This window comes from Oryzias latipes, chromosome 18 (assembly GCF_053564925.1).
Source record: "Oryzias latipes strain Hd-rR chromosome 18, Olatipes_Hd-rR_3.1".
Classification (NCBI taxonomy): domain Eukaryota; kingdom Metazoa; phylum Chordata; class Actinopteri; order Beloniformes; family Adrianichthyidae; genus Oryzias; species Oryzias latipes.
The window spans coordinates 35,405,254-35,416,988 of record NC_136254.1 but is presented as its reverse complement, the minus strand read 5'-3'; the positions used below and the strand labels follow the sequence as shown (position 1 = coordinate 35,416,988).

Genomic DNA, 11,735 nt, shown 5'->3' with positions numbered 1-11,735 from the left:
TCATGCATCAGTCATGGACGACTCCAAACTACTGAGCAGCTTTTCATCTGGATAGATTCTGATCTCTGACATCTTCTCCTCAGTGGTTCTGAAGAACATGTTCTGCTCGTGTTAGCGTTCCCTCCGAACGCTGAAAGTGAGGCTGCAGACTGAAGATCCAGGAGTTCAGACCAGCAGCAGAACTGGATCCTCGTCTGAGGTTCAGAAAGAGACGAGGACAAACAAACACAGGATGGAGGGAAGGGTTTTCTTCTGTCAAATGTTTGGGGAAGACACTGAACAATCCTGACGGGCAGAGCTGGACCTCTGAACCTTTTCCTCTTTACATAACGGTGTGTTTTTGTAGCGTTTTGGACTCAGAGCAGAACCACTGAAGGTTCCAGGTCTCTGGACTCAGGAGAAGGTCAGATGAAACCAGGATTTTCGCAAATCCATTCAACTGGATCAGGGAGTTTTTCAGGATCAAACCTTTACTGCATAAAACAAACAAACCAACAAACAACAGTTTGGTTTCATAAAAAAACCTGTGTTTCAAAGTAAAAGGAGTTTTTACAGAACAGATCGGAAACAGTCCTACACAGAATAAAAACATCTAAACCAATCAAATCCCAGCGTGACACCATAAAACATTTCTATACAGACTTTACAGGAACACAGCAGCTCGTCCGGCGCCTTTCTGCAGGCCTGAACCAAATCCTCAAGGGTTTAATGCTTTCAATCAGGTTACCACGTTCAGAGAACCAGCTTTCAAAATAAAGTTCAAGTGATGCAACAGCATGTTAATGCCTGCGTGACGGCTTCAGACACGTTTCTCTGTGAAAAGCAGGGCGGAGCTTCAGCCCAGCAGAGTCCAGACCTGCATCTGCAGCTTCGTGACGGAAAAACGTTAATGCCAACGTGATGCGGGGTGTTCATGAGGACACGATCCACGATGTCAGACCTTCACAGAGTCACAGAGGGACGAAGACACGGCTTCACTGGAACCTGGAACAAAAAAAAACATTTCTGAGAGGCAGAAACAGAAGAAGAAACGCAGAGAATGAAGGATGAGCAGCTGAGAGGAGAACAGCAGAACATGTGAAAGCAGACATTCAACGCATTCAGGAGCAGAAACTGTACGATGCATTCAGGAGCATGCACCTTATGATGCATTCAGGAGCACACAGAGCCTGATGCATTCAGGAGCATGCACCGTATGATGCATTCAGGAGCAGGAACTGTATGATGCATTCAGGAGCATGCACTATATGACGTATTTAGGAGAATGTATTGTATGATGCATTCAGGAGCATGCACCTTATGATGCATTCAGGAGCAGGAACTGTATGATGCATTCAGGAGCATGCACTGTATGATGCATTCAGGAGCAGGAACTGTATGATGCATTCAGGAGCATGCGCCGTATGATGCATTCAGGAGCATGCACCTTATGATGCATTCAGGAGCAGGAACTGTATGATGCATTCAGGAGCATGCACCGTATGATGCATTCAGGAGCACACAGAGCCTGATGCATTCAGGAGCATGCACCGTATGATGAATTCAGGAGCATGCACCTTATGATGCATTCAGGAGCATGCACCTTATGATGCATTCAGGAGCACACAGAGCCTGATGCATTCAGGAGCATGCACCTTATGATGCATTCAGGAGCAGGAACTGTATGATGCATTCAGGAGCAGGAACTGTATGATGCATTCAGGAGCAGGAACTGTATGATGCATTCAGGAGCAGGAACCGTATGATGCATTCAGGAGCACACAGAGCCTGATGCATTCAGGAGAATGCACTTTATGATGCATTCAGGAGCATGCACTGTTTGCTGCATTCATGAGCATGCACCTTATGATGCATTCAGGAGCACATAGAAGCTGATGCATTCAGGAACAAGAACTGTATGATGCATTCAGGAGCATGCACCGTATGATGCATTCAGGAGCATGCACCGTATGATGCATTCAGGAGCATGCACCGTATGATGCATTCAGGAGCATGCACTGTATGACGTATTCAGGAGCATGCACCGTATGATGCATTCAGGAGCACGCACTATATGACGTATTAAGGAGAATGCACCGTATGATGCATTCAGGAGCATGCACCGTATGATGCATTCAGGAGCATGCACCGTATGATGCATTCAGGAGCATGCACTATATGACGTATTCAGGAGCATGCACCGTATGATGCATTCAGGAGCATGCACCGTATGATGCATTCAGGAGCATGCACCGTATGATGCATTCAGGAGCAGGAACCGTATGATGCATTCAGGAGCATGCTCTGTATGATGCATTCAGGAGCACGCACTATATGACGTATTTAGGAGCATGCACCGTATGATGCATTCAGGAGCATGCACCGTATGATGCATTCAGGAGCATGCACCGTATGATGCCTTCAGGAGCATGCACTATATGACGTATTCAGGAGCATGCACCGTATGATGCATTCAGGAGCATGCACCGTATGATGCATTCAGGAGCATGCACCTTATGATGCATTCAGGAGCAGGAACTGTATGATGCATTCAGGAGCATGCTCTGTATGATGCATTCAGGAGCATGCACCGTATGATGCCTTCAGGAGCATGCACTATATGACGTATTCAGGAGCATGCACCGTATGATGCATTCAGGAGCATGCACCGTATGATGCATTCAGGAGCATGCACCTTATGATGCATTCAGGAGCAGGAACTGTATGATGCATTCAGGAGCATGCTCTGTATGATGCATTCAGGAGCATGCACTGTATGATGCATTCAGGAGTGCACAGTCCATGAGGCCTTCAGAAATATGTAAGTCCACCCTTGTCCTTCAACTTGCACACCCACAATGGGGGTAGAGGCAGGCTCAGTATTATGGGATGTCCTAAGCCCTAAGTGGACATTCATTCAGTGAAGGTCTCAAAGGAGACCCTGGACTTTCAAGGATTCTACCTTGGGATCTGTTGCCCTCCTCCTGCAGTTTCTCTCTCCAGCGCTCCACCCGCTGCGCCTCCTCCTGCTCCTTCTCCTCCAGCAGCGACCGCAGAAAGGTAGCACTCACCACCTCCTCTCCTTCCCCCACCAGGTAGGCGTTCTTGAAGCGGTTGTACAGCATAGAGGCTTTGTCCATGATGGCCTGGTTGGCCCGATAGTATCGCATCTGTGGCAGCAGGGAGAAGGTCAAAGGTCAAAGAAGAGTCAAAGTGACATTCTCCTCTAAAGAATCAGATGCTGCTGTGAATGTTTCCACGTCTCAGCTCAGGCCCTGGAGACTGAGACGTTTTAAAAAGCTGCTGCAGGAGAAGCGGCTGACCTTTCTGAGCGTGGCCACCAGCTCGCTGTGTCTCTGAACGTGCTGCGACGTCACGTACAGCATGCTGAGCTGGTCCAGCGCCGCCAGGCACTTGCTGATGTCCTGAAGGAGGAGGACGGGACGTTACATCTGAGCACCAACACCAGACGCATTTCAGTGGAAGGGGAATTTTACCGTGTTCAGATGCTGTGAGAAATGCGTGGGGGCATTTACTTTCTTAAAGATAAGGACCCCCCCCTCTTACACACACACACTGTGGGGGGAAGGAAACCAAAATCCTGCTGTAGTTTATGAACATCATTGTTGTCCATCAGTTATCAGTCAGGACGTTTTGTTAAATTAAATCTTCTTTTAAAAACATTTTTTTCAGCAGAACTTTAAGTATAAATATTTAAACTATCTTCAGCAACAATGAAAATGCTGAAAAAACTCCTTCAACAAACTCCTCCCATGAGGCCCTGGGGCTGTAGCTAAATAGACCTCCAGAACCAGAACCCCCCATGAGTGAAGTCAATAGAAACTGTTCTGGAGTTGATCCTTAAGAAGTGCAGCTAAATAAACCCCCACCAAATTTTCTATTGGACAACCTCCTCCCCTAGGGAGGTCCGGGTGTCTCTTCCCCCGAGGAGACACCTGCTCCTGAGGGGAGGAGGTCCAGGTGTCTCCTCAGAGGAAGAGACACCTGGACCTCCCCCCCTCAGGAGCAGGTGTCTCTTCATTCGTTCATCAGAAGCATGTCTTACAGGACTGTCATTCTTCAGGGAGATCCAGATGTCTCCGTGGATCCTGTGCAGAGTTGAGTCGGTCAGCGTCACGCCGCGGCTCTTGGGCTCCGCCTCCCCGGTCCCGTCCAGACTCCTCCTCTCCGCCTGTCCTCCTTGGCTCTCTGTTCTGGCGGACCGGTCGGTGCGTTTCTCCTTCGTTTCTTCGGATGGGCCGTCACTCTTCCCCTCAGATTCACTGCTTCCCTCGTCTCTCCTCTTGTGCTCCCGTGTCCTCTTCTCTTCCACCTCCTCTTTCTTCAGCTCTTGTTTCACCTCAGCTCCTCCTCTCTTCCTGGGTGGCTCCTCCTTCCTCACATCTTCTTCTTTTTGGTCAGTGCTCAGTCTTTCAGATTTCCTCTCAGCAACAGAGCTTTTCTTCTCTTTCACTTCTTCCTTCTTCTCCATTAGCTCAGATGAAATCTGTCTGGTCTCGTCTGGGTTTTTGTCCCCGTGTTCCTCCTTCTTCTTCTTGTCCTCCTCCACTACAGGCGGTGACCCCCCCATCATGGTCTTCACCTGGATCTTTGTGCCCTGGGAGGCCTTCACGATCTTTCCAATGATCTTCTTCTCATCCTTCTTCTCCTCTTCTTTCTGCTGCACAGCCTCCCCGCTCCTCTCGTCGTCTCTCTTCTCCTTCGGTCTGTCGGTTTTCTCCTGGACCTCCAACTCCTGCTTGGCTCCTCGTTGCTCCATCTGACCTTCGTCTGCTTTATTCTTGTCTTTCCTGTTTTCTGCTGATTTTGTGGAAGAAGTTTTCTCTTTCTGTTCCGTCTCTGCTGGTTTTCCTTTCTCCGTCTTCTCTTCATCTTTCTTCTTCTCCGTCGTCTTCCTGCTGGAGGTTTTCTCCTCCGTTTCTCCGTTTCGACTCTCCTTCCTCTCCCGGTTTTGCTTTGGCTTCTCCTCTTTCTCATCTTTCACTTCTCTTCTCCGTTCAGTCTTCAGAGCGGACTCTTTCTCCTCCTCTCTCCAGCGGTTTCCTCTTTTCTCCTCTTTCTTTCTCAAATCTGCTGTTGGTTTCTCCTTCTCCTCTTTCCTTTGTCTGTCCTTCTCGCTGGTCTTCTCCTCCCTTTTCTTCGTCTTCCCTCCTTCCTTAGAGCGTTCCCTCATCTTCTTCCAGTCGGTTTTCCTGCAGGAACACACAGATGCGTCACCTCAAACCTGCAGCCGCTGTAAAGAGTGAGGCGGTTGGTTCTCTTACTGGCTGCTCTTCGACGCCTCCCTCCTCCTCTTCACCTCCTTCCCGTTCTTCAGCAGACCTCTCAGCGACTTTATCAGGCTCTCCCTCCTGTCGGCGATGGAGCGGTGTGGCTGCTGAAGACAGAGATCATCATGAATTACAAGTACTACCTCTGGACCTGCAGGGGGCGCCACCGGACTACAGTTGGGCTGTGCGTCAAGAGTGTCTGACGCGTTTGTCTAGTCAGACTGCAGATTTCCTGTCATTTTTACAGTTTCTTTCACTAAAAAAGGGGCGGAGCCTCTGCTCTTTTGAGTTCTGAAAAGCTTGATTGACATGTGTTGGTTTCACTTGTGGCAAGTTTGTGTTTTAAACCAATGAGCTGTTTTAAACATTAGGACCGCCTCCTTTTCTGAGGCCCCGCCCACAGTTTTGTGACAGATGAAAAAAGGAGGATTACCTCGTCCTCCTTCTCCTTTGAGGTTGTCTGCTTCTCTCGTTTGTCACGCTTCTCTTCCTCCTCTTCTGTCTTCTCATCCACGCCGTCACCCTGCTTCACCTCCGTCTCTTCCTGGCTCTTGTTGCTCCTCAGCTCCCTCCTCCTTTCTCCCTCCTTCTCTGTTTTTGGCTGCTCCTCCTTCCCTCTAGTCTTACCTTTGCCTTCCACCTCACTGTTCTTCTCTCTCCTCGCCCTCTCTGCTTTCTCTCCTCCTCTGCCGTCTTTCCTCTTCGCCTCCTGCTTCTGTTCATTTGTCTCAGCTCTTCTCGTTTTCACTCCCTCCTTCTCCTCCTCAGCAGTCTCCTCTTCTTTCTTTCTTTTCGATCCCCTCCTCTCTAGTGTCTTTTCCTCTAGTGTCTTCTCTTCTTTTCCTTCATCCTGATGTTTCTTCTCTTCTTTCTGCTTCTCTTGCGTTTCTCCCTTTTCCTCTCCGCCCTTCCTTTTCTTCACAGCAGGAGCAGGTGTGCTCCTCTTCACTTCCTGTTCCTCACCAGTCTGACAAAGAGCACAAAAACCTCAACATTTGTTGGTCTTCAAATAAAAACACGAGTATTATTCGCTCATTTCATTTTCTTTCTCCCTTGAATCCACATTTTGTCAAAATCAGATCACTTGGACATTTCTATTCCTTCACTTTATCCAAAATTCATTTTCACTGGGTACTTTGTCTGTGCCAATATTGATGAGTTTTTGAGGATGTGGAGGTCACATTTGAGCTAAAAGGTGCAGTAAGAAAGAAGAACTGTGAAAATAGACTGATTATAAGGATGCACCTGCGACATTAAAAGATTTTGTGACTCACACTAGTCAAGATTTCAGATTCTGAAATCAGGGCTCAGGCTGTGAGCTGCTCTCTGGGTCCCTCTGCTGTCTGTTATCTGCTCTGCGGTCGTCATAGTTACCTCTGAGGGCGCTGCTCTGCTCCTCTTAGCTGCAGGAGCTGCCTCCTCCCCGTCAGCCGCAGGAGTCTCTCCTTTGGTTTGTCTTCTGTTTTTGGCTTCTTTTTCAGCTGTGACTGTGGTGTCAGTTTTATGTTCTGATGATCTACTCGCTCTAGTCTGAAAAAACAGAAAAGAACCAGAATGGATTCATGATGTTTTTCTTTCTTTTTAAGGACAAATCCATAGTTAAAACTCGTATAAAAATTTGTGGTGTTGCAGTTTTAAAATAAAGCAGAGAGTCATCTGCATACAGTTGGATTTAAACTCAGTATTTCTGATTGTGTTTCTTTGTAAACTAACCTCTTTTGCAGACTCTTGTCTTTCACTTCCACTCTCTTCTGTAGACGCTGCTCTGGTCAGCGCTCTTGAACCTTTTGTTGTTGCTGAAGATTCTGGAAGTTTGGAGTCGCTTGCCTTATCGGCCGTTAATCTAGATGAAGTTCTCGTAGCAGTCCGAACAAGGCTTTGAAGCTCTTGAGTTGCTTTGTTGGGAGTACTTCTACCAGACGATGTTCTGCTGTCAGGCTTTGATTTCAGCTTTTCATCAACAGATGCAGATAGTGTGTTGGCTGTTGTAGTTTGAGCTACAGCAGGTGCACACTCAGACTCTTCTGATGGCTTTGGAGACGTAGGTGAAGCCTCGGATTCTAAAGATGTTTTCGCAGGTGCAGCCTTGGATGATGCAGATGTGTCTGCAGGTGCAGTGTCGGGTGATACAGATGTTTTCGCAGCTGCAGTCTTGGATCTTATAGATTTTTTCGCAGGTGCAGCTTCTGATGATGCAGATGTTTTCGCAGGTGCAGCCTCGGATGCTACAGATGTTTTCGCAGCTGCAGTCTTGGATCTTATAGATTTTTTCGCAGGTGCAGCTTCTGATGATGCAGATATTTCTGCGGGTGCAGCCTCGGATGCTACAGATGTTTTTGCAGGTTCAATGTCAGATGCTACAGATGTTTTCACAGCTGCAGTCTTGGATCTTAAAGATTTGTTTGCAGGTGCAACTTTAGTAGCTGCAGATCCTTTTGCCGGCACAGTCTTGGATGATGCAGGTGTTTCTGCAGGTGCAGCTTCTGATGATGCAGATGTTTCTGCAGGTGCAGCTTCTGATGATGCAGGTGTTTCTGCAGGCTCAGCTTCTGATGATGCAGGTGTTTCTGAAGGTGCAGCGTTGGATGATGCATATGTTTTTGCAGCTGCAGCCTTGGATCTTAAAGATTTTTTTGCAGGTGCAACTTTAGTAGCTGCAGATGTTTCTGCAGGTGCAGCTTCTGATGATGCAGGTGTTTCTGAAGGTGCAGTGTCAGATGATGCAGATGTTTTCGCAGCTGCAGTCTTGGATCTTAAAGATTTTTTTGCAGGTGCAGCTTTAGTAGCTGCAGGTGCTTTGGCAGGTGCAGTCTTGACTCCTGCAGATGTTTTTGCAGATGCACCCCTAAATGTTCCAGATTTCTTTGCAGGTGCAGCTTTTGCAGCTGCAGACGGTTTGGAGGGTTTTGCATCATTGTTCTTTCCAGGAACCTGAAAGGACAGCAGAACGTGAAACCCAACACCTCTAACAAGTTTTTTAACTTTTGACCAGAGATATCCATAACGATGAGACCAAAATGAGGAAGGACCAAACCTTGAGCTTAGTCCCGATCCCAGGTGTGTTCTGGATCTCCCACATGCCCTCCATGAAGCCTCGGATGCGAACGCCACTGCCATACTTCATCTTATTGCCCGAATAAGGAACAATGTTCTGTGGTGGGATGTTTCCTCTGAAGTGAGATCAATCCCAGGAAGAGTTATGTTTTAGAAGCTGTTAAATAATATCAATGCAAATTCTGAACATTTCCACATAAAAATGTATAAAAATTAAGCTGCAGACATAATAAAGGTAAAAAGAATGTTAAATAAACTTTTGTACTTGAACATGAAATCTAAAAATCCTAAGATTTAAACTTAAATCTTCATGTTAAGGACTGACAGAAAAGAAATAAATATTTTTTACCATAAACTTAACACACATTACATTTTTTAACGTTCCATATAGAAAAACTTAAAATTCAGTGTAATGGGGATTGGATGTATAAGTTACTCAGTGGCTTCAGTCTGAGATTTGAACCGACTAACTAATGACTTACAGCCAATCCATACGATGAACACGCATTCAGTCGATAAAATCTACAGGTTAGCCACTAATACAAAAACTGGTGATGTAAGAAGAGTTTTAAACGTGTCTTAAAGAACACACACCAATGATGGGACCAGTTGTTATCTCTAAAATGTTTTAAATTACCCTCAAAATAAATCTATAGGTTACAATGATCCTGATAATGTTATGGCGTCACACAGAAGGTCAGCTGTACGTACATCTGATGGGTCCCAAAGAAATACACTGGCACTCTCTTCTTATAGCCGTCGTCTGCCTTACAGACCTGCAAACACACAGCAGGGTTACCGGACCGGCCCGCAGCAGGAATGAGTGCAGAGTTTGTGTGTGACGATACCCTGGCAGGCCAATGCGGAAAGCCCTTCATCTTGGCAAACACCAGGTCTCCGGCTTTGAACTGGTCACCGTTTCTCCCGGGCATCCTGCTGCTTTTACAAAATGGAACCTATAAGGAAGACAGTTCAGAAAAGTAATGCGTCATTATTGTATTACCTAAACATTTAGGCATTTTAGTTTGACGTCCCGCTCTGATCATCTTCTGATCTGTTTTCAAAGGGTCACCAGTGGTCTTTTTATTATGTTTATGACGATTTAAAATCCAAAAACCTGTGTTGTTTTCTAGGACATAGTTTCTGCAGAGCGCCAGGAGTTCATTAGAAATTCCCTTTCAAGTTGTGGACAGGACTGTTGCTGTGGAGCAACCCCGCCCCCTTACCCATTCAACTGAGAGCTCTCTGTTCACGCTCTCCTGCTAGCTTACAGCCCCTCACACCCTCAACATAACATTGGCGGTGCAAAAGAAATAGCAGCAACATTAAAGCCTTCCAGCAGGGCAGGAAGACCCGCCTACTGCATTTTCTACCTCACAAACACGATCTTTTTACAAAACAGCATTTTTTCATCTGCTCCTGGTTCACAATGATCTGAATAAAGAAATCCTCAATTTTAAGCTTCATTTTCTTTATTTATGTCCCCTTTTATCAAAAATGCCACAAGAGCATGTTAGAAACGGCATAAATACGGCGTGCATCGGGGTGGCCTTTAAAGTAAACAGAGTTATTACACATTTATATATTTTCAGCATCAATTCTGACGTGTAAGCTGTTGGGATAATATCACTGTTTCACAAAGGCAAAGCAGGCCCTTTTACACCTGTTTGTTTATTAAATCAAAAAACAAAACTTTATTGAAACCAGGGATGAACAGACTAAACAAACAATCACAGAATAGTTAAACTCAAGGAAAACCTTTCATGGGTGCTGCTGAATTTGGTACATTTTTTGTTTTTTCTTTCATAAACTGAAAATAAATTAAGACTTTTCAGCTATCAGTGAAATGTTGTGAAATTAACCATTTATTTAACACAAATGTGTTTTCTTGCTAAAACATTAAGTCTTTGAGGATTGTTCTGAACGGTTATACAGTTAGCGCGTTGATATTTGCTGCTGTGTTTTACCCTTAAGCTTCCTGTCATGTATAAGTAAGTTTCACGTGGTAGTAGTACTTCAGCAGTATTTTCTTGTATGTAACCTCCTGGACTCGCGTTATTAGAGCCGTTTCGCATCAACTCAGCGGTTTCAGACCGAAAAGCTCATTGTTTACAAACTGCAGCATGCTAGCTCCTAGGCTAACCGGGCCAGAGCTCGGCCGCGCAGCCGCAGACGCGGGCTTCGTGTGCGGCCTGCCCACCGCGCTCTGAACGCGTACGTACCTGCGGAGGAAAAGTCTGACCGCTAATGCTAAAGGTGATCAAGAAAAGTCTTTCATTTAAAGAGCTACTCCCTCCTGCTCGTCGCCATGTTTAACCACTGCTCCCGAGTGACGTCACGTCCTACGATTTCCCGCTTAGTCCCGGGTTGTACCAACTAGATGGGGGTGACACAGAGTCAGACGGTGCATTTGATTAAAAACAAATTCAAGGTAAGTTATTTGCCAATTGAACCGACAATTTTAGGGTTACCGTTTAGATTAAAATATAAACTTTCATCTATCACTTAAAAACAGCAACTCTTTTGGTCTTCTTGAAATGGGCGTATGGACTAAACTTGACTCCGCCCACTACAGTGACCTTTCAAACACCTCAGTCAGGTTGTAGGGTTCACCATTGGTCGACTCAACTGCCAATCAAAAAGCACCCGCTCCTCCATCCTGAATAAAATAAAAACAAATAATTAACCAAATAAATAATAGGCATATCAGAAACCAGACTGTATATTATAAGCATGCTGTAGTGTATATAAATATAGACACTGTATTCATGCTGTATTCAAAACAAATAATTAATAAATTAAACCCATAAACAAATAAACTAAACCAAGCAGAAGAGCAGATTCTCCTGCTGTCAAACGCAGAACGCTCCAACCAAAACACAAACTACAAAGACAACAACAGGGGTCCTAAAATAGAGCCCTGTGGGACCCCAAACAACAGTGGAACAATTGAAGAATCAGATCCAGAAAAGCTCACACACATAGTTAAGATGAGAACCAGATCAGTGCAGAACCACTAACCCCAACCAAACCTTTAAGATTCTAAGAGAGTAGAATCTTGTGGTCTACAAAGTCAAAAGAAAAATTCAAAAAATAAGGACAACATGGTTCTCATCATCAGATGCCTGACAGATTTAGTTAAAAAACTCTCAACAGGGAAGATTCTGTGCTGTGTGGTGTTTTTAAAGCTGGACAGAAACATCCTTGTTCCCGTCCATGAGAGATCTGACATGGAGGTGGACCACTTCTCCAAGATTTTTCAGTGAATAAAAATGAACTTTTGATCTGAAATTGGCCATCAGATGGAAGCCGTCTACGTTTGTGATGTTCTGTCATTTCCAGTTCTGCTGTCCTGATGGCAGTAGAGATGATGGTTTGAAAACCTTTGTCAGCTTTTGAGAAATTTTCTAT

The 11,735-nt window shown here is 45.5% G+C and overlaps 1 protein-coding gene across 3 annotated transcripts; it reads right to left on the bottom strand.

Annotated features, from left to right (window-relative positions):
- Positions 1 to 452: 452 nt before the first annotated feature.
- On the bottom strand, positions 453 to 10,712 carry psip1b (PC4 and SFRS1 interacting protein 1b). 3 transcript variants are annotated; one of them, XM_011487166.4, is made up of 12 exons: positions 10,547 to 10,712; positions 9,173 to 9,280; positions 9,036 to 9,100; positions 8,305 to 8,440; positions 6,984 to 8,201; positions 6,645 to 6,800; positions 5,704 to 6,237; positions 5,265 to 5,377; positions 4,046 to 5,192; positions 3,303 to 3,404; positions 2,942 to 3,149; positions 453 to 984 (listed from the first exon to the last, which is right to left on the bottom strand). In XM_011487166.4, exons 2-12 carry the CDS (start codon positions 9,254 to 9,256, stop codon positions 935 to 937), a joined length of 3,813 nt encoding a protein of 1,270 aa, XP_011485468.1. In that variant the 5' UTR covers positions 9,257 to 9,280; positions 10,547 to 10,712; the 3' UTR covers positions 453 to 934. The 3 variants fall into 3 exon arrangements, with proteins under 3 accessions (XP_011485468.1, XP_011485470.1, XP_011485469.1); XM_011487168.4 differs by having other exon boundaries at positions 3,051 to 3,149; XM_011487167.4 differs by having other exon boundaries at positions 5,265 to 5,374.
- Between the last annotated feature and the right edge of the window lie 1,023 nt (positions 10,713 to 11,735).